At 36.1% G+C, this 23,763-nt stretch overlaps 1 protein-coding gene and 1 non-coding gene across 2 annotated transcripts; one reads left to right on the top strand and one right to left on the bottom strand.

Moving 5' to 3' along the window:
• The first annotated feature begins 11,580 nt into the window (after nucleotides 1–11,580).
• LOC108458979 (uncharacterized) lies at nucleotides 11,581–13,481 on the top strand. Its single transcript, XM_017758358.1, has 4 exons — nucleotides 11,581–11,628; nucleotides 11,760–11,858; nucleotides 11,943–12,603; nucleotides 12,730–13,481. The coding sequence occupies exons 1-4, from the start codon at nucleotides 11,581–11,583 to the stop codon at nucleotides 13,479–13,481; spliced, it is 1,560 nt and encodes a 519-aa protein (XP_017613847.1).
• An 8,475-nt stretch (nucleotides 13,482–21,956) lies between these two features.
• On the bottom strand, nucleotides 21,957–22,063 carry LOC128296242 (small nucleolar RNA R71). The gene has a single exon (XR_008286791.1). It is a non-coding gene; the product is annotated as a small nucleolar RNA R71 (small nucleolar RNA).
• Between the last annotated feature and the right edge of the window lie 1,700 nt (nucleotides 22,064–23,763).

Raw genomic sequence — 23,763 nt, 5'->3', positions numbered from 1 at the left:
AGAATCAACTCAAAAGTGGATCTCCATCAAGATCGAATATCTCCTTTTAATTTCTTTCGAAGTTTTATTGATTTTGTTAATGTCTTGTGGTTATCCTAACTTTGAGATGTTTCTATTCAGGATTATGAATTAAATTCCCTAGATACCTAGGGAAGATGAAACCTATGATGAATCTTATTATTTTATTTCTGATTTACGCGATAAATACTTGATTCTTGTTCTAAATTATGTATGTTTATTTCTTGTTTTAATATTTTTGGGATATTAATTCATGTTTAATGTGCTTATTTCAATGGAGCAAAAGGCCCTATTTAAGAGTAAATCTAGTATAATTGAATGGAGTTGCATGCAATCCTAGAAATAGGACAACATAAATCTACCGGATTAGAGTCAAATCTAATAGGAGAATCCATAGATCGAGTTAATGAGACGATAAAGGTTTTAATTAGAAAGAGATTTCAATTAATCAACTTAAAGTCAGTTGTTCTTACTATCGAAAGAGATATTAACATAATTTAGGGATTTCTACGGATCAAAACACAAGTGAATAAATCGTTTAATTCAATGACATCATGTCGAAGATAAATAAGATCGTGGATGAGAGACGCCAAGACATCTGTTGAACAACTAATATTCAGGTAATATGTACCAGATGACAAATGGTTATATGAATTGGTTATACAAAATGGTTGTGTGAAATGTTTACAGGAAAATAGTTGCATGAAATAATTATGAAGATAGATAAATGAAATAAGTATAAGTCCAAAGAATATAATTTATGTTAAGTTTGATATGAACTATTACCGAAATAAATATACATAAAATATATGGAAATGATGGTGCATGAAATATTGATATAATGAAATGAACGATATATAATTATGAAGAAACGATAAGTATTTAATTGAAATTTTTGTTAAATGATATGTAAATCCTAGTAATGCCTCGTAACCTATTCCGGCAACGGATACGGATAAGAAGACTATGTGATTCTGGTATGTTTGGTGGGATTACATGATTATTCTGGTGTGTTTTGGTTGGATATTACTGGTGTGTTTGGGTTGGAATCCCTGTATCCATCAAAGTCCGGTTTGTTAATAGGGTGAATAATCAAACGAGAAAATTAAATAAATTTGATTGATCGTATGAATATATATATATATATATATATATATATATATATATATAAAAGAAAGAAATTATGAATTGAAATTGAGATATCGAAATAAGAAGTGAAAATAAAATGAATTGGAAATAATGAAATAGTGTATGAGTTAATTGAATATAAACTTATGAATTAATTATAATTATTTTTATTGAAAATGTTGGTTTAAATAAGTATTGAAAGATTAATGTCATAAGGTTTTAGATATGAAATAAAATAAGTTATTGAATTGGTATTTAGAAATGAAATATATGAAATAATAATTTTATAAAATGCTTATTGATAAAATGCATGAAATGAATATTGATATAGTAAGAAGGCATATAAATTAAAATGAAGAAAAGCTATTTAATATACATACTATTAAGAAAATTTAAAGTTTTAAATACATGAAAGATTTATTGAAAATAAAATAGTGGTAAGATTAGGTACAGAAATTTTGAAGAGTTGTATTTGAGGTTACGAGCTTCCATCTCATCACATCTCTAGGTAATAAGAGGGTACGTTTAAAATTTTTGAATAGAATGACATGTACTTAAGAAAAATTAAGTATATTTCAAGTAGTAGTAAGGACTAAATTATAAATTATTTAAATTTTTCCATTTATGTTCTAGTATATTAGTGATTGACCAAGAATTACTTTAGAACCAAATGTAATATTCCTATATCAATTTCCTTGAAACAAACACGATATAAGGGTGTTACATGGTATATGAGATTGAAAGCTTGAACCAAAGGTTCATGATTTGATTAAAGATAATATAGATGATATATGATGTCATTTGATAAAAGACTATTGTTGAGATATGAAATTAAAGCATAAATTAACACATATAACTTATATTGTTACATGTTTGATGTCTTTTATTTATTATAGTTTTTATAATTTGAATTATGGTAATTTTAAACGGGTCAATTTGCTCGGTTCCACATCAAAACTAAAATACAAAACGATAATAAATAAAACCAAATAAAAGTCAAAAGTGCATTTAGTCCCTTCCTTTCGCGTTGGTGTTTGATTAGGCCTAGTCCAGATTTCTTTGTTTTTTAATTCGCCTTGTAATTTGCGCATGTTTGCAAGTGGATCTGTGCCTCAGCATGGCGTTTTAAGACCTGGATTATTTCCGGTTCTAGTCCCTACGCATTTGCGCTCATTGCATATTGGTCCTTTTTATTATTATTATTTTATTTTCAAATTATCCCTTTTGTTTTAGTTTAATTCTAATTAAGTCTTTTTATTTTATAGCCTTTTATTCTTGATTACTTATTTGTGCATTTTGAACTACCTTGGTAATTATTTCTTTATTATTGTAAATTTGTTTTTGTCATATCATCATCACATTTTGTATATTTTATCTATATAAATGTTTTTATACATCATTATATTTATATATATACTTTATAATAAAGTTAACTTTATTCTATGTATATTATTAATGTCATATTATTTCATACATGTAACTGTTTTTGAATTTATTCACATATTTTAATATATATAGTTGTTGTTTAAGAGGAAATCACATGTTTTATACATTATTTAAATTATTATTATACAATACGTAAGCATTGGTACATAAATTCAATCTATGTACGCTACCAAATCCATGTATTTTATACTTATAGTTTTCTTTGTGCGTATAAGTATATTTTTAAGTCTATTATATATATAATTTATAATAAAATTAATTTAATCTTAAATGCCTTATTAAGTGCATGTTCTTCTTACAAATAATTATTTCTAAATCTATTTATGCATATGTATGCTTTTGTGAGCCTATTGTGTGTATTTCCTAAGATTATATTTTATTATGTCTTCTTGCCATTCTTTTATATTTTATATATTATTCAAATTTTCCTTTATTGAATGTATTTTAGTAAATGTTTTAACATCTTATATATTATGTAATTCAAAAATATATTCATTTTATAATACATATTTTAATGATTGCATGTATATCTCTAGTTTATTTTTTACAAATAGTTTCTAATTTATCAATTCATCAATGCATATATTATGTTCATCATTATTTTAAATTTTTCTTATACCATAGTATTTTTTTAAATTATTATTTTGTTTTGGATATTTTGTATTGATTGTAATGTACTAGGCTATATATATTATCGTTGTGCTATTTTTTCGTTTTCTTTATTGTTATCTCGATTGTTCTCCATACATGTTTAGAAAGTTGGTTACATCTTGCTTAAATTAGTCAAATTCAATTGTTTGATTAGATTGATTAAGTAAGGTTATGTTATCTTCATTCATCAATTATTGTATTTTACGCATGCATGTTATCCTATGTTTTCATTTTTTTGTTGATTTACAAATGTCGCTTTATAATTTCTAACTCTTAAAAATCAATTATTTCATTCTATTTCAAGTAAAATTAATGCGTTTTAAGCTAGTTTTACAATTATTCGTTGGAAAATTCCCTAAAACAAAGGTAATATTTGATGTTTGGAAATTCGGGGAATCATGCCCTATCGTGCTGGGTTTCGATTTCCCGTTTGTTCAAAATAATCGAATATTCCTTTAGAATTTCACTCGTGTTTTCCAAGTTTTAAAACAAGGCAATGTTCAATGTTTGGAAACTCGAGGAATCGTGCCCTACCGTGCTGGGTTCCGGTTTTTCATTAGACTAAATAATTGGGCATCCTTTTGTAATTTTCAACATATAAACTTTTGGAAGTAAAAAATTTATCGCGTTTTCGAGTGTATAAAGGATCGTGTCCTATCGTGCTGGATGTGATGCTGTATCCCTTTGAAATAAGAGAATTTTGACAACCAACTTGAGCCATTCAAATGTTTCAAAAGGAATCGTATTTCAAAAATAGCTTTGAAACTTAGACATAAGGACAGTACTTAATCAATTTGGTACCAATTTTGGGCGTAGTGAGGGTGCTAATCCTTCCTCATACATAACCGGCTCCCGAACCTATTTTTCTCAAATTTACGTAGGCCAAAATTGATTTCAATGGAATGAAACATTTTATTAGGTGATCCAATCTCACCTAAACAAAAAGGATTGGTGGTGACTCCACACTTTGTTTTAAAAGTCGATCCCTGTATTTTTCAAAAATAAAAAAAAAGGTTTCGACAGCTTGGCGACTCCACGGGGACTGAACAAGAGAGTCAAGCCATAAAATTGATTATTTGCTGTCTTTTTGTCAAAAAAATAAAAATTTGTTTTGGAAATCATGATTCTTTCGATTGCATTTGATTGTATGATCGTTATGGTTCGAGTCTTGTAGAATAATATTGCATTGCATCGCATGACCGCTCTGGTCACACCTTCTAAGTGGGAGTAAGAAACTATGCTTTCGTGAGGTTTTCACCTCCGTATGGGCTAGTGGATTGCTTTCGGGGTACATCCGTACCTATGATTTCGTGAGATTTTCATCTTCGCATGGTCATAGAGAAATGTATCCCCCTGAACCGAACTAGATCCATCTAAGCCTATAATGGGTGAGGATCGAGGAATCTGCTAGTTCAGGTACTTTCTCTCTAGAACCAAACTACATATAGTGAACCTTAAGAGCTACCCTGAGGTAGAGCTGTGTTAAGTCTTAGTGGTTACCAATATCTGTGTTCTGATTATTTCTGGTTTTTGCTTGTATCTTATTACTTATATTTGATACTAACTTGTGTTTTGTTTTGATTGTGTTTTGCATGACATTGCATACTAAAGGAGGTGTTGATTCGTATTCGATTACTAAGTTAGAAGATTTAACATGGAGAATGAATTTCTTAATAAAGTTGAGGATAATCCGGCCATCCGTTCATGGTCAGAGAAGTTACAATCGAAGAAAGGGGATAGCCTAGTAGAAGGATATACATCAGAGTTGCAGGAATTCACTCGCGTCAATGTAGCACAAAATGAGTTGCAGGAGTTGAGAGATATATGGGCTCGTTGGGATGAAAGAACCAAACAGTTGTTCTATCAAAGCTATGGTGATATATCCTACTTGCTAGATATTAGGGTGAACAAGCATCTGTTCCGAGTTATGGTTCAATTTTGGAATTCTGCTTACAAGTGTTTCACTTTTGGGGAAGTGGATTTAGTGCCTACAGTGGAAGAATATACTACCCTACTCAGGTGTCCAAAAGTTCAAGTTAGAAGAGCTTATGCCAAGGTTTTTAATGGTCAAACTTTTGCAAAGAAATTGATAAATATTTCAGGGATGAACAACCCTTGGGTCACTACTCGGATTAAAAAAAAGGGGATAGTAAATGTATTCCTTAGGAGAATTTGAGAGATTTGGTTTTAACACATCTGGATGAAAAAAAGAGGGTCGATATCTTCGCTTTAAGCACCTATGGATTGGTGATTTTTCCTAAGGCATTAAGGCATGTGGATGAGGCAGTCATTGATTTATTCGACCGTCTTGAGAAGAGAATCACACCTGTACCTGCAATATTGGCTGAGACGTTCAGATCCTTGAGCATATGTCGGAAGACAGACGGGGGCGGTTTATTGGGTGTGCACAACTGCTGATGGTGTGGTTTCATGGGTATTTTTGGAAAGTAGACAAGGTTTCTTACCGGGTTTTTTTAAGGTTATTCCCCGTTAAAGGAGGAGGCAGCCATGTAAAGGAAAGAGGATATCTCAGAAGAGAAGTGGATAGAAATTCTTCAAAACCTCAAGGAGGGGGATATAGAGTGGAGAGCATTTTGGATGGTTCCTGATGAGATCCTGTATAAATGTGGGAACTTTGATTGGGTACCGTTGTCAGAAATTTGGGGAGCCACTGGGTATACTCCTTTGTTGGCATTAAGGCAGTATAAATTGAGGCAGTTTGTACCCACGACTTACGGGCTGGCTCAATGTGAATTCTGGTATAAAGGTGACCACTATAAGAAGAAGGTTCGAGAACTGTCTGATGCTTGGAAGCAAACTCGCTGGATGAAGAGGTTGGCTGTCAGTTCCATGGTGACACCTGAATATAATAGATGGTTTAGGAAAAGGGTCAATAATAATATTCCTAGGCCAAGTTTAGAAGATACTCGACCTGTGGAGGAACAATTACAAGTTGCCCCGTCAGAGTTGGAAATTATAATGCAGGATTTTGAAAAGAAAAGTTTTGAGCTTGGAAAGAAGATCGAATAGTTGGAGGAAGAAAAAATGCATCTGAGATTAGACGTGGACGTTCAGAGGTCGGAGGCTGAGAAGTGGAGAAAAGGGAAAAGTAAGGCCGAAGAGGATCTGGACAGTTTGAAGACAGATTATAAGAAGTTACACCTATCTATGAAGACTGCTGGGTTAGGTAAAACTTCAGAGCAATGGCGCAATGAAATTCAAGAGGAAAAGACCAAAATCGACCAATGAGAAAGGAAATTCCGAGAGGCTCAGGCATGAAATGAGGATTTAGAGAAGAGTCTGTCAAAAAGCAGAAATGAACGAGGTGAATTAAGGGCTAGAGTGGTAGAACTCGAGAAGTCTCTTCATCAGTACCGAAGCTGTAATACCGCAATGGAGTTGAGAGCAAGCTTGAGTAAGGTAGAAGAAATGAAAGGAAAAGTAGAATAATTAGAAGCGTCACTACAAAGCTGTGAGATGTGGATTTAGTTTTTCGAAGCAAGTGAGGAGCGTTGGAAGGAACAACTCCACTATGCGCAAGACCAAGTCAGAAACAGGGATTACATTATGGAAGAAGACGTAACCCAGATTCGGGAGGTAGCTGATTACTTGCAAGCTTTAGCGGTACAAGCGGACATACTGACCGTGAAGTACGAGTTGGAGTCAAATCGTGGGCAGGAGCTAGCCTCGTTGCTTAGAAAAATTAAGGCTCTAAGCATTAGGGTGAAGTTTTATTTGTAACTCAGTTTTACGTAAAGAATTTTATTTTCTAGTAAAGTCTTCTAAATGGAATTGAATCAAAATTGATGCCTCCTTTGCATTCATGCATTTGCATTACATTACATCATATGCACTAAAAGCCATAAAAAGATTCTAATTAATTAAAAACTATTTCAGTAATCTGGAAACCAAAGAAAACCAACCAAGTACGCACCCCTATAGCACGAGGAAAAAAACCAAGTCAATGGACAAAAGACTTGAGAAATTGTAGCAAATGCAAAAGGACATGCAGGAACAAATATAGTCACAGATGCAAGAGCAGCTAGCCAAGATTCAGCAAGAGATGAAAGATCAAATGATGGAATCCCAAAGAGAAATGATGAGTCAGTTGTCCCAATTGCTGATGGGAAGAACGGATAAGGGAAAAAGTCCTATGGATAATGTTAGGGAAAATAATGAAGACCCTCAATACCCTCCTGACTTCACCCTAACAAATGTACCAACACAACCTGAAATTAATCTACAGAGACCATCTGTTAAGATCAGGCCTCAGTAGATCCATGCCAGAGCTTTGATACCAATGAATTTCCAAGCCGGCTCAGGCTCTAACCCTGTTAATAACTCGAATTATCCACTTGTTCCTGATTTGGATGAAGTGGCAGAAGAGGAAAATGCAAGGATGGAATCACAGAAGCAATCAGAGGAACGGTGTAAATGGCTGGAAGAAAAATTTCGGGTGATGGAAAATGCCGATAGTCATCACGAAATTGATGCTAAGGACCTGAGTTTGGTCCCAGACTTGGTCCTACCCCCCAAGTTCAAAATGCCAGAATTCAAGAAGTACAATGGAATGAGCTACCCTGAAGCTGGATATGTTAACAAAGATCAACGACTGATTCATTGCTTCCAAGACAGTTTAGTGGGGGCAGCATCTAAGTGGTACAACCAGCTGAGTCGTACCAAGATTAATTCGTGGAAAGATTTGTCTGAAGCATTCATGAAGCAGTACAGCCATGTGACGGATATGACTCCTGACAGGATTACTCTGCAGAATACGAAGAAGAAACCAAATGAAAGTTTCGGACAATATGCATAAAGATGGAGAGAAGTTTCCATACAAGTTCAGCCGCCGCTTTTAGAAAAAGAAACCACGATGTCCTTTATCAACACTTTGAAGGCCCCGTTCATTACACACATGCTAGGAAGTGCCACAAAAAGCTTCTCAAACGTGGTAATGACTGGAGAAATGATCGAGAATGCAATAAGAAGTGGAAGGATATAGGTAGGGGAAAATACCAGAAGGTCAGCCTCGTAAAAAAAGGATAACGAGGTGAACAATATGAACATAGAGTACTTAAAATCGTTTACCGTTAATCAGCCAAGAACAGCGACTACTGGAAGTCAAGGGTCTGGTACAAAGAAAAATACTGAGAAACTTCAGTTTACGCCTATCCCAATGTCATATAAGGAGTTGTACCAAAGTTTATTCGATACACATGTGGTAGCTCCTTTTTACCTAAAGCCATTACAACCCCCATACCCCAAGTGGTACGACGCAAACGCCCAATGTGACTACCATGCAGGAATTTTGGGGCATTCAATAGAAAACTGCACTGCCTTTAAGAAAGTAGTTGAAAGACTTATTAAAGTAGGCATTGTGAAGTTTGATTATGCACCCAGTGCAGAAAATCCGTTACCTAATCACGCCGATGGCGGAGTAAACGTGATAAGTAGAAATGTAGGGAAAAAGGTTAAGGCAGACATTACAGAAGTGAAAACTCCTTTGAAATGGGTTGGAAGGAGATGGTAAAAAGGGGATTAGTTACTTCGGATCTAGAAAGGAGCTATGAAGGGATAGAGAGCTACTGCGAATTCCATCATGAAGAAGGGCACAGAATTCAAGAATGTAAAAAGTTCAGAGCTCTGATTCAAAACCGGATGGACAACAAGGAGATACAGTTTTATGAAGAGGTCAAAGAGGAGGGGTGTATATGCACGTCAGAGTCAACGTTGAAGGGCCCAAAGGTCAATTATCCTGTGGTCATCATCTCACGCCCAAAAAATGAAGCGGGAATTCAAATGGCACTAAAGGTTATAATTCAGAAACCTGCAGTTTTCTCTTACGAGGACAACAAAAGGGTCCCATGGAGTTATGATTGTAATATGACAATTCCGGCGAAGGAGAGTCCAGCTAAGGAGGATCAAGATATAGGTTCTCACACGCGTAGTAGAAGATGCTATGATTTGGTGAATACCCGAACAGAACCTGTAAAAGGAAAAGCTCCAATAGCAGAACAAAAGAAAGAAAAAGCTATTGAGTTTGAGCTGCCTGTTAATGAACCAGTGAAAGAGGAGGAAGCTAAGGAATTCCTGAAATTTCTAAAACATAGTGAATATAGCGTAGTGGAACAGTTGCATAAATAGCCTGCTTGCATATCTATACTAGCTTTGCTCCTAAGTTCAGAGGTCCACCGAAATGCATTGATGAAAGTTCTAAATGAAACGTACGTGACTAATGTTATCTCTGTCAATAAGTTGGATCGGCTGGTTAATAACATAAGCGCTGATAATTTTATCTTCTTCAACAATGACGAAATACCACGGGAGTTATGGGGTCCACTAAAGCCCTGCACATCACTATCAGATGCAAAGGATACACATTGTCGGGAGTCTTGATAGACAGTGGGTCAGCATTGAATGTATTGCCCTTGTCTACATTAAATAGACTACCTCTGGATAGCTCGCACATGAAGGGGTGTCAGAATATAGTACGGGCGTTCGATGGCACAGAAAGAAGAGTCATGGGTAGAATAGAAATACCTTTGTTGATTGGCCCGACTACATATGAGGTGGACTTTTTGGTTATGGATATCAAACCCTCATACAACTGCCTCTTAGGAAGACCTTGGATACATTCAGCGGGGGCAGTGCCTTTATCGTTGCATCAGAAGTTGAAGTTAGTATCAGAGGGTCGGTTGATAACGATAAATGCTGAAGAGGATATCATTGTAGCTGTAAGTAGTGATGAAACATATTTGGAGGCAGATGACGAAGCAATCGAATGTTTATTTTAGTCATTGGAGTTTGTAAATGCAACATTCATCACTGAAGGGTATAAGATTCCGACGCCAAAATTATCCAGAACTACAAGAAGGAGTCTACAGTTGAGGGTTGAAAGAGGAGCTTTACCAGGAAAGGGACTTGGGAGGAATCTTTAGGGAAGAGTTGAGGTGCCTATGCTGAAAGAAAAATGTGACCGTTTTGGTTTGGGGTTCAAGCCAGATGCAAGACAAAGGAAGAAAGAATTAGAAAAAAGGCAAGAGAGAAGAAGGGCACATGTGAGTGGTGAAGAAATCAAGTGGTAACCCATGGCGATCCCTCACATATCGAAGAATTTTGTGTCGGGAGGGGTTATTCATCCCGAACGAAGGACGTCGGAGAAAAAAGACATCGAAGAAATGTTGAAAGATATTCACATCAATGCCATATTGGAAGAAGCGACTGAAGAGGAGACCTTGTCAGATATTCATCCTTATGAACCTAGGAGTGTTCTAGACAACTGGATTGCAGAAGATATTCCTGTAGTATTTAGAACTTACTCAGAGTAATGTTCGAAACAATCTTGTTGCTTTAAGCCTAGAGGCAATGAGAATTTCTTTGTGAAATAGGCTCATGTTCAAACATCGTTATTTCGACGAAGTAAATTTTCGCTATCATTTGAGCAAATATTCTTTCATTCTTTCCACTAGTAATTGTTTTATTATTTCTGTCGGAATAATTATCTTGGTATTTTTAGACTTTCTTCAATCATTCCTTCATAATCATACTATGCAAACAATAATTCTTAAATTCATTCATTTTTTTGCATATTTTTTGTACCTACCCCAAGATATCAATGTTATGAGTGACGCTGCTACTGACTCAGAATCACTTTTTGAACAAGACATGTGTTTAGAGGGATCTTAGGACTTTGAAGATGACAGAGATTGTGACTTATCTCGAGACTTATTAAGGATGGTAGAACAAGAGGAAAAGTAAATTCTGCCGCATGAAGAGGCAGTGGAGGTGGTAGATTTGGAAGAAGGAAAAGCTATAAGAATCGGAGCGTGCATAACCAAAGAAACAAAGCGAGACCTTGTTGGGTTGATTCAAGAATTTAAAGATGTCTTCGCATGGTCCTACCAAGATATACCCGGGTTGAGCACCGATAATGAAGTACATCGGCTTCCCATAAAAGAAGATTGTAGGACGATTCAGCAGAAACTTCGAAGGATGAGGCCAGACATCATGCTAAAAATAAAGGAGGAAGTCAAGAAACAATTTGATGCTGGATTCCTGCAGGGGGTCAAATACTCGGAATGGGTAGCCAACATTGTACCTGTTCCTAAAAAAGATGGAAAAGTACGAATGTGTGTTGATTACAGAGACTTGAATAAGGCTAGCCCAAAAGACAACTTCCCCTTGCCTCACATTGACACTCTAGTGGACAACACAGCGGGCTACTCATTGTTCTGCTTTATGGATGGCTTATCGTGATACAATCAAATAAAGATGCATCCTGAGGACATGGAAAAGACTACCTTCATAACCTTGTGGGGCAAGTATTGTTATAAGGTGATGCCGTTTGGACTGAAGCATGCTGGAGCTACATATCAAAGAGCCATGGTGACCTTATTTTATGACATGATGCATAAAGAGATTGAAGTTTATGTCGACGACATGATTGCCAAATCCCGAACTGAAGAGGAACACATCAAGTGTTGAGAAAGCTATTCTTGAGATTGAGAAAATTTCAGCTAAAGCTTAATACAGCGAAATGCACTTTTGGAGCTAGATCAGGAAAGCTACTGGTCTTTGTAGTCAGTGAAAGGGGAATTGAGATTGACTCAGACAAAGTTCGGGCTATACAAGAATTATCTCCACCACGTACTCAAAAAGAAGTTCGAGGCTTCTTAGGAAGACTAAATTATATTGCTCAGTTCATTTTGCAATTAACTGAGAAATGCGATCCCACATTTCGTCTTCCTAAGAAGCACAACCTAGGAAAATGGGATGTTGAATGCCAAAGAGCTTTTGATAAGGTCAAAAAGTACTTGTCAAATCCTCCAGTGCTATCACCTCCAAGTTCAGATAGGCCACTAATACTATATTTAGCAGTGTTTGATAACTCTATGGGATGTGCGCTTGGTCAGCACGATGAATCAGGAAGAAAAGAAATGGCAATATATTACCTCAGTAAGAAATTCACGGAATGTGAGTTGAGATATCCGTCAATTGAAAAATTGTGTTGCACCCTGATCTGGACAGCTCGAAGGTTGAGGCAATACATGTTGTACCACACGACCTGGTTAAACTCGAAGTTAGACCCCCTAAAATATATGATGGAGTCAAACGCCTTGAATGAAAGGATGGCTAGGTGGAAAATTCTACTTTCAGAATTTGACACAGTCTACGTGAGTCAAAAGCCCATGAAAGGGAGCGCAATAGCAGAATTTCTGGCCAGTAAAGCCCTAGAAGATTACGAGCCCTTGAATTTTGATTTTCCCAATAAAGAATTAATGTATGTTGCGGCTATTGAAGAAGACATTACAAACTGCCACCCTTGGAAATTGAACTTTGATGGAGCATCAAATACTGTGGGTAATGGAATCGGGGCAGTTTTGGTATCCCCAAATGGAGATCATTATCCATTCACTTGTAAATTGGATTTTGATTGCACAAATAATATGGCATAATATGAAGCATGCATCATGGGACTTTGCACAGCCATAGAATGCAAGATCAAGGTGTTGGAAGTATATGAAGATTCCGTGCTAGTGATCTACCAGCTTAGAGGTGAATGGAAGACAAGAGACTCCAAAATGATTAATTATCGGAGCATAGTGCTGGGGTTAATTGATGAGTTTGGTGATATTACTTTCAATTATCTACCACGAAAAGAGAACCAGATGGCGGATGCTTTGGCTACTTTGGCTTCCATGATCAATGTGAGCAAACATGAAGCTGTAAAACCCATTCAGATGAGTATTTTTGAAGCCCCATCTTATTGTTATGACATAGAGGAAGAGGAGAGAGATGACCATCCTTGGTATCAAGATATATTGCGATACGTGAGAAATCGGGAGTACCCTAATCAGGCAACTGAGAATGATAAAAGGACGCTGAAAAGGCTAGCCTGTGATTATGCCTTAGATGGGGAAATACTATATAAAAGAAGAAAGGATCAAGTTCTATTGAGATGTGTAGATGCTGTGGAAGCCAAGAAAATTTTGGAAGAAGTCCACGAAGGCGTTTGTGGAACACATGCTAACGGCTTCACAATGGTTAGACAAATTATGAGATTTGGATTTTATTGGTCTACCATAGATGGAGACTGCATTAATTATGCTAAGAAATGTCACAAATGTCAAGACTATGGTGATAAAATTCATGTACCTCCGTCGCATTTGCATGTTATGACTTCCCTATGGCCGTTTTCCATGTGGGGCATGGATGTCATAGGGTCAATCTCACTATAGGCTTCAAATGGGCATCAGTTCATCTTTATGGTCATTAACTATTTCACCAAGTGGGTAGAGGCGGTCTCATATGCCAATGTTACAAAATCGGCTGTGAGAAAATTCCTAAAAAGGGAGATTATATGTCGATATGGGATGCCTGAAAGGATCATATCTGACAATGCATTAAATTTGAACAATAGTACAATAGCAGAGGTCTGCAGTCAGTTCAAGATCAGACACCATAATTCATCACCATATCGTCCAAAAATGAATGGGACAGTGGAAGCAGCTAATAAAAATATCAAGAGGATTGTGGGGAAAATGACTGAAACTTACAGAGATTGGCATGAGAAGTTGTCATTCGCCCTTTACGCTTATCGAACATCTGTCAGAACTTCTACTGGGGCAACACCTTTCTCATTGGTTTATGGAATGGCAACAGTTCTACCCATTGAGGTGGAGATACCTTCCCTCAGAGTTTTGTCAGAATTGAAGTTAGATGAAGTAGAATGGATACAATTTCTTTATGATTAGTTGAATTTGATTGAGGAGAAGAGGCTAAGAGCTATTCAGCATGGTCAGATGTATCAAAAAAGAATGATACGGGCTTATGACAAAAAGGTTCGCCCAAGAGAGTTTCATGAGGGAGATCTAGTTCTGAAAAAGATCCTTCCTATGCAAAAGGATTTTGGAGTAAAATGGATACCCAAATAGGAGGGGCCTTACGTGGTGAAGAAAGCTTTCTCCGGAGGAGCATTAATTATGGCTGAAATGGATGGGAAAAACCTGCCCAATCCTGTGAATTCAAATTCTGTCAAAAAGTATTACACTTAAAGAGCGAAATAGGCCAAAGTGGAAACTCGCAAAGGGCGCTTTGGGACCTTCCTTTTCAAAAAAAAAAAAAGAAGAGAGGCCAAGGTGAAAACTTGCAAAGGGCGTCTTGAGACCAAAGGGGATTTGAGTTGAAAACCTGAAAAGGGCGGCTCAGATGTTGATCAAAGATGGGAAATACGATGATCTTGCTATACCTAAATTGACAAGGGAAAGGATATGATGCATCTTGGGGCATTGACAAAGTGCTTCTGATCTCTTAAACACATGTCAAGTCTAAATTGGTCTTCAGGAAGCTCGTATAGAGAAACTCAGGCTGCGATATCAAGGGCACCTAATCTTCTCCTTATTCATGATAAATCAACTACCTTTGAAATATTTTTCTTTTCAAGATATGTATCCCCAATAGACTTTCATTTTTGATAATTTATTTATTCCAAGTTATGCCCTAATTAAATTTTATTCTTATCCATTACTATGATTTGTTGCAAACATGTTGCATTGAAATAATGATTAATGGACTAATAATACTTTCCCAAACGAAGTTTCGCATATTACTTTGGAAAGCTTCTAAATACTACAAGAGTCTGAAACAGAACTGTTACTCACCAATAAATATCTGAGTGGGAATGGTTTAAGTTGAGACCATCCCTTTGGATTTTTGGTCCAAAACAATGATTGAACAAAACTACGAGATATTGCGTCAATGATGCAATCTTGATGAGAAATGATCAGTGTAAAGGAGGTCGTTCTCGAGAACATGATACTTTGCATTCATCAAGCATACACGTCTTGTGACAGCCCTAATTTGGCCCTAGTCAGAAAGTGGTTTCGGGATCACAAAATCGAGTCCCAAAAATAATCAAATTTTATATTATGTGTTTATTTCATGTGAAAGTGCATGTGTGAAAATCCCATGCTTTGATTCTACCATTTGTGATTGAAATTATGAAATAGGACCTATGTGAAAATTTTTGAAAATGCTATAGGCTAATATGTAGTGGCCTAATAAATAGTAGTGCAAAATAGGAGGATTTGCATGTCAAACTCCTCATTTTATGTGTAGTGGCCGGCCATGGTATTAATGGTAGACAACATGTGCAAATTTTTTTTATTGAAGTTATGGCATAAGTATGGCACAAATAATATATGTTATTTTGTGTCATAAAATGTTTAGTAATAGAATAACAAAAAGGAAGAAAATGAAGGTTTTTGTTCATTCTTGTTCATGAAAGCTGAAAATAGAAGAGAAAGGAGAGGAAAAGAGCTCTTGAATGTTCGGTCACTTGGGGAAGAAAAATCCAAGGTAAGTTCATGGTAGTTTGCTTCTATCTTGATGTTCATGGGTTCTTCTTGATTCTACCCTAACTCATGAAGTATATTTTGATTTTTGGTTGTGTTGTGAGCATTCAGTCATGAATGAAAATGAAGGAAATGGTTGTTGTTTCATGTCCTTTTGATGAAAAATGGAAGATAGGTGAAGTTGAGCCAAGCAAATGAGCATGCATGTGCCTTAGATGCTAAGGGAAAAATCGGCTAACATGTTGTGCTTTAAAATGACGAAATGAAGATTATGCTTAAGTAAAATTATAGATCTGTGATGATTGATTGGTGATATGCATGTTTAAATAATATGCATGCAAGGTATGTGTGAAAGAGTGATTTGGTAATAAACTGTTTGGGACAAAGAGAAGAACGTGATTTTGGAAAATCACCATAAATTGTGGGAGATGAGTTAGAAGCTGAATAAATTATGTAATTAAGCAAAAGAATTTCCGATAATGAGATATTTGAAGTGATGTGGGATAGGGTCAGAATGACTTCTAGATCCTCTATTCTGTCTTTATAAAATCATTATAAATTGTACAAAAATTTTCATAATATGAAATTTATATGCTTAGACTCCTTAATGAGTCTAGTTTCAAATGAAATAAATGAGAACATATTTTGAATTCTGTACAATGAGAAATTTGATTCGTAGTGAGGAGTGGTCAGATTAGTCAAACAGTGAAATAGGGGAAATTTTAAGAAAAATCTGGTATTGATTGGCCAAACCAAAAATTCTGAAAATTTTATGGATGAAAGATATATGAGTCTATCTTCAGGGAAAATTAACGGCACTTGATTTGGAGTTTCGTAGCTCCAGTTATAAATGATTTAGTGAATGTTGCTCAGGAAGACAGCTTGCAGTGAAATTATGATTATGTGGTAAACATTGACAAAAATTTGTTAATGAGTTGCTTATTGATTTCTTATAAGCTTACTATGATCAGTAGGTGTGAAAGTCGAATATATATATATATATATATATATATATATATATGTATATATTATATTTTGAAAGTGATTCTTGAATAGTCGAATAATGACTAGTTTAAAATCTTTGAATTTAAGCTCAAGAGCATAGAGGGGAAAAATTCGGATAAGGGAAAAGAGAAAGTAATCGAATAGCCATTGTAATCGTTCGGCAACATTCAAGGTAAGTTCTTAAGTGTTTAAGCTTGATTCCTTTTTATATGCCCAAGAGTTAAATTAATATGGAAAAGGGAATGTAAATTTTATTTAGTTAATGTGCCGAATATGTAATGATTTAAGGCTATAAGCCGATTATGGCTATTATGCTTAAGTTGAATTGGATTTGGAAATTTGATGCACTAAATGAGAGTTACAATGAATAAACTGTGCCGTATATGTGCTGGTGGAGATATCATGATTTGTGATTATTAAATACCTAAAGGAAACCATGATGTGTATAAAATTATTATTATTAGTCCTTTGTGGTAGCCGAATATGGCTTGGCACTAAAGTGATTAAATGTGAACTTCGATGAGGTAAACTATTAAAAGTGTGGTGCTATAAGACTATGGGTTAATACGATATGTGGATTCGTTTCGTAAAGTAAATTATTAAGGTATGTGATATGTAATTATGCATGTTAAATCGATTGGAATTGAATCATGAATGTGAATTGCGAAGCATAGGAAAAAATGCCTATGACATATATGTAAGTAAGGGTAAAACCATCGTAAATTATCGATAAGGATGGGCTATGTGCGGAACCATCTTATAATTGCTAATTTGAAAGGTTGTGTGTGAATTAGTGAGCAATATGTATATATTAGATGAATCGTGACCTTTTGGTTCTACTTGAATTAAGTTGTGCGATAAATAATTTATGTATATGGCTTATAGTTGAATGGTCACTATGGGTTAAGTTTGAATGGTGAAATGGATATGTGATATTTATGAATGACTTTTGAGCCGAAATGTAAACGATGGTGTTCATATGGAGCTTATACCCGAATGTTGCAAATGACTACGAATGTGATATGTTGAATGAGATGTATTAATATATGATTAAATATGCATGATATTTGATGTGTATTCGGGTTAAATCCCGCAGGCTTCGTGCTGGTATTATATCCGGGATAAATCCCGTAGGCCTAGTGCTGGTATTATATTCGGGCCTTCGTGCCTAGTAGGCTTAGTGCCGGTGATGTGTATTCGGGCCTTCGTGCCTAGCAGGCTTAGTGTCGGTGATGTGTATTCAGGCCTTCGTGCCTAGCAAGCTTCGTGCCAGTGATGTGTATTCGGGCCTTCGTGCCTAGCAGGCTTCGTTCCGGTGATGTGTATTTGGGCCTTCGTGCATAGCGGGCGTAATGCCGGTGAAATGATATGTTATGTGAATTCGGTGTTCCTTGTAAGATAAGGGTTTAGCCGAATGTTAAAGATGAAATGATAGTGTATTGTATCATGCTTATATGGCCTAATGGCAAGTATAACATGTTGGTAAAAATGCAATATGCTTTTATAATCGAATGATAAGTTTGAAATGAACGTGAGTGAAATGCTATGCATAAGCTATCAAATGCTAAGTGTGAAAATGAGATGAAAGAAAAGTGTTTGAGATGTATAATTATATACGTTCGAATGATGTTAGTACTTAATTGATATGAATATGTTATATGAAACTTGTTGACTTGATTATTCGGCCTTTGAGCTTAGCAAACTATAATACCGGTGAGATACTATTCGCCTTCGAGCCTAGCGTGCTATAATGCCGGTGAACCGATATCGGCCTCGAGCCTAACAAAGAAATGCCGGTGATTTGAGAAAAGTCCATGACTAAGGTACCTCGTGTTACGTTGACAAATGAATACATTCAGTACGTTAAGTGGGCCAGGTACGCATTATGTACTCATATGTGAGTTTGATCTGCAATGAATCATAAGCGTGCATTGTGATACATACGTGAATAAATGTTATAACTATATCTATGATCATGATACATCGGGTCAGGGTGTGAAAGTATGTGAAAGTATTCGATTTAATTATGTTATACGAATTCAAATTAAGTGTGATAAGAATGCTGAACGTGCATTATGTGTTTGTGTGTATTCGGCCAGATGGCAATATACCTAGAATATGGCCACTTAAGAAATTGAATAATCAAGTATAATTATGCTTATTTGTTTGCATTGCTTAAGACTTACTTAGCTTATGAAAGCTTACTCCGTTGTTACATTCCTCTATTTTATAGATTGTTGACTTCGGTTACCTGCTCGGGTTGGAGTTCGCCGGAGATATTATCACACTGTCGAGCTCACGCTATTGGTGTAAGTAAATCCTAGTATTTCGAGTCTATGGCATGTATAGGGTTTTAATGTTGAGTATGTGATATTATAATTTAGCCAAAGGTGTTGGCTAGTGATGTTTTGGGCCTCGTCAGGCCATATATGGGACATATTGCATGTGAAAAGAAAAGTTTTAAATTGATTGAAATTTTTCGGCACTGTTTTTGTGTGATTGACTGAGTTTAAGTCGGGCAACACCTCGAACCCTGTTCCACTGAGGGATACGGGCGAGGGGTGTTACACGTCTGGCCATGACACCCGAGGAATGGTGTAACAGACAAAATTGATAGGGAAAATTCGGAACCTACACTTGTGAGTTGTAGTGGGGTGGATGGAAGAGACCATGTATACATATCTGTAATTTCATATTCTAAGAAAAAAATCTGTTGTACGCAAGTAAAGATTAACTCTTTTTCTAATTGGGCAATTTTTCAATTCAATCTCGATTCTAACCCTTTCTTTCAGCTTTTGACTACACCCCCTAGCCAAGCCTCATTACAACCCTCTAATGACCTTTTGATTGATGTATCATCTTAAATTATAGTGGTGGAGGTTTGATTTTCATGCAAGCCTATGGTAATACTTTTCATTATTGACTATTGAGTGTTTCATTTATTATCCTTAAACACCTCGAGCGATTTGAGTGAATCTTTAGTGAGGATGTGAAACTCTGTGATACTCTGAATCAAAGGTAATTACTTAGATGAGGAGAGACACCTATGTTGGCATAATTAAATACTCAACTTGGAATGTTTGAAATTTTTATGTTTTTTTAGTTGAATTCTCAATGTCTGATTACCTATGGATTATTCTGAGATATTATCGATAGAAATTATAAGTTGAGAAGAATTTATTTTGATTATGAGTCGAGAATTTTGCTTGAGGACAAGCAAATGCTTAAGTGTGAGGGTATTTGATAAACCGTAATTTATACATATTTTTACCCCATGGTTAATGCATTTTATGGATGATTTTCCATTAGAATTGGTGAATTTGATGCTTCTAATGCTTTAATTTCATGTTTTATACTTAGGAAAGCATAGGAGAGCTAAAGGAACGAGAAACGGGCCAAAAACAGAGAAAATGGGCCAAAGTACGAACTTAACACGGCCTGGACTTCCTCACACGGGCAGACCACACGGCCGTGTCAATCTGGCAGAATCGAAGCACAACTCACACGGGTATAGCACACGCCCGTGCCATTCTAACAGGCTCAAACACGGCCTAAAGTAATCACGCACGGGCGTGTTCCTGCCGAGCCCAAGTTAAGTCCATTTCAAAAAAGGCCACTTTTGAGGGCTCATAGGCATTCCAAAGCCTATAAATACACCCTAGAAGAGGAGAAAAAGGGAGACATAGAATAGGGAGTAAGGAATTACTCTAAGGAAGCCGATTGATTCATCTCAGAAGCCGGATTCATCATCAAGACTGAAGATCTCTCCTCAATTCCCCATCAGGAGTTTTGGGTTTTCTTTATGTTTTGTATTCTTTATTATTCTGAGATGTTTTCTTATTTAGTTATGAACTAAAATCCCTAAATACCTAAGGGAAATGAAACCTAAGACGAATCTTGTTATTATTTTCTGAATCGTATGATAAATATTTAACTTGTTCTTAATTATGTGTTCTTAATTCTTGTTTTGATATCCCAGGATACTGATTCAAGACAAGCTCTTATTCAGAGGAGGAATAGACCCTGTCTAAGAGTACATTTATCTTGATTAAGTGGAGTTGATTGCGCGCCTAGACATAGGGTGACAAGATTTTACTGGATTAGGGTGAAACCTAATAAGGGGATCCATAGATCGAGTTAATGCAAACCTAGAGTGTTAGTTAGAGAAAAGTCTTGGTTATTCAATCTAGGGATTAAATGTTATTAGTCTTGAATAGGGATAATAACATAACTTAGGGATCTCTACGGGACAAGTTGAATGAATAAATCGTCCAATTCAGAGCTAGAATAACAAGTAAAGTCTAGGTGGATTTTTCCTTAGGTATTGTCTTAAGTCAATCGATTTTTCCCAAAAGCAATTCCCCAATTCTTTTCTCTGTGAGTTCTTAGTTTAGATAAGTAGTTAATTAAAACAAAACCCCATTATTCTTAGGCTAGATAATAAAAAGATAGTCATTACTAGTACTTTTAGTTCCTTTGGGTTCTACAATCCGGTCTTGTTAAAACTATACTACTGTTTGGTAGGTACACTTGCCTAAATCGCGATAATAGTTAGTTTCAAGAACGATTAATTATAAATATTTAAAACCTATCACGAAATAACGCGATCAAGTTTTTGGCGCCGTTGTCGGGGAACTAAGATATTAGGAACGCTCAATTTTTATTACTTTAGCCATTTATTTTTCTTGCAATTTAATTTAATTTAATTATTATTATTATTATTATTATTATTATTATTTATTAACCTAATCTTTCTTTCTCTTGGTAGGTTTTTATAGTTTATGACTAAAAGAAACCCGTCAGGGCCACTACTTTTTGACGAAGAAATCAATCTCACGGTTCGTAAAAACCAAAGAGAAATAAGGCGAAGCTTAAGATACACAGAGAATAAGCAAGAAGACGATACTCAACCCCCAATCGAAGAGATGGCTGAAAACCAAGGCAATCAGCTACCTCCTGCAATTACGGTTAATCAAAATCCTGCTCTACGCACTATGTATGATTATGCTAACCTTCTTTATTAGGAACTGAATCGAGCATAGTTAGACCTGCTGTAGCTATAAATACTTTTGAATTAAAACCTAACACTATTCAGATGATACAACAATTTGTTCAGTTTGATGGTTTGCAGGATGAAGATCCTAACGCTCACTTAGCAAACTTTCTGGAATTTTACGATACATTTAAAATCAATGGCATTTCTGATGATGCCATTCATCTTCGGTTATTCCCTTTTTTTCATTGAGGAACAAAGCTAAACAGTGGTTGAACTCGTTACCACGAGGGTCAATTACTACTTGGGAACAAATGACCGAAAAATTTTTACTAAAATATTTTTCGCCTGCTAAAACGGCTAAATTACGTAATGATATCTCTTCTTTTGTGCAAATGGATTTAGAAACACTCTACGATGCATAGGAGAGATACAAGGAACTTTTGAGAAGGTTTCCTCACCAAGGGTTACCACTTTGGCTCCAAGTACAAACATTTCACAATGGTCTGAATCCTTCGACTCGACAAATGGTTGATGCAGCTGCTGGTGGAACCATCAACAATAAAACACCGGAAGATGCCTATGAGTTTATAGAAGAGATGTCACTGAATAACTATCAGTGGCAAGTCATGAGGACAAAGCCAACGAAAACAATCGGCGTTTATAATGTCGATTCGGTCACCATGCTCTCTAATCAGGTAGAACTCTTAAATAAAAAGATTGATAGTTTTCTTAATTCTTTACAGGTTCACCCAGTAATGCAGTGCGAAGCAAGTAGCGGTGGAACGAACCATTCGAAATACCAACCTTATGGCCACAACATGGATAACGAGCAATTAAATTACATGGGTAATAATCCTCGACATCAAAACAATCCATACAGTAACACTTATAATGCAGGTTGGAGGAACCACCCCAATTTCTCATGGGGCGGTCAAGGAAATCAAAGACCACAACATCCTCCGGGCTACCAACAACCACCCTACCAATAGGAAAAGAAGCCAAATCTTGAAGAGATGCTCTCAAAGTTCATATCAGTGTCAGAAACCCGTTTTCAAGACACCGAGACAGCACTTAAGAATCAACAAGCGTCGATCCAAGGGCTCGAAACTCAGATAAGCCATATATCCAAACTGATATCGGAAAGACCACTAGGAAATTTACTTAGTAACACCAAATCAAGAGAGCATGTCAAAGCAGTTACACTAAGGAGTGGGAAAGTGTTAGCGGAATCTGAAAAGAAGTTAGCACAAGAAGCCGTGGAAAGTGAAAGGAGGGAAGAAAAACTCGAAAATAGTGACAAACCAGTGCCGGAGGAATATAAACCACTAGTTCTATATCCAGCAAAATTAAAAACAGATCACATTGATGCACAATTCGTTAAGTTTCTTGAACTTTTTAAGTAATTACATATCAACTTACCTTTTGTTGAAGCCATCTCGCAGATGCCTACCTACGTAAAATTTTTGAAAGAGCTTCTAACAAATAAAAGGAAGTTCGAGGACTTATCTACAGTAGAACTCAACGAGGAGTGCTCAACCATACTCCAAAACAAGCTGCCAACCAAACTGAAAGATCCAGGAAGTTTTACTATTCCTTGCTTAATTAGTAGTCTGAATGTTGAAAAAGCACTAGCTGATTTAGGCGCTAGCATTAATTTGATACCATATAAAATGTTCAAACAACTTGGTCTTAGAGAACCTAAACCTACTAGGATGAGTATTCAATTAGCCGATAGATCTGTTAAATATCCTAGGGGTATTATAGAAGACGTACTCGTAAAAGTAGATAAATTTATATTCCCTGTTGATTTTGTTGTGCTTGACATGGATGAAGATGTGAAAGTACCTTAATTTTAGGGCGCCCATTCCTAGCCACTGCTAGAGCTGTAATCGACGTGGGTAACGATAAATTGGTACTTAAAGTAGGTGACGAGGAGATTATCTTTAAAATTTATGATGCTATGAGATTCTCTAGGGAACAAGATGATTCATGTTATTTCATTGACTCTATTGATCATATTACTCAAGACTCTTTTCAGGAAATTGTACACGAGGAGACGACGAAACTGTATCCAGCTCAAGGCGAGGAGATAGGTGAGGAACCTAATGACCATTCGTCAAGACCAGTAGAATATGAGGGCATTAGGATAAACGATGAACTTAAGCA

The sequence above is a fragment of the Gossypium arboreum genome, chromosome 7 (assembly GCF_025698485.1).
Source record: "Gossypium arboreum isolate Shixiya-1 chromosome 7, ASM2569848v2, whole genome shotgun sequence".
Classification (NCBI taxonomy): domain Eukaryota; kingdom Viridiplantae; phylum Streptophyta; class Magnoliopsida; order Malvales; family Malvaceae; genus Gossypium; species Gossypium arboreum.
The sequence above is the reverse complement of the archived record's forward strand: the minus strand, read 5'-3'. Positions and strand labels throughout refer to the sequence as shown.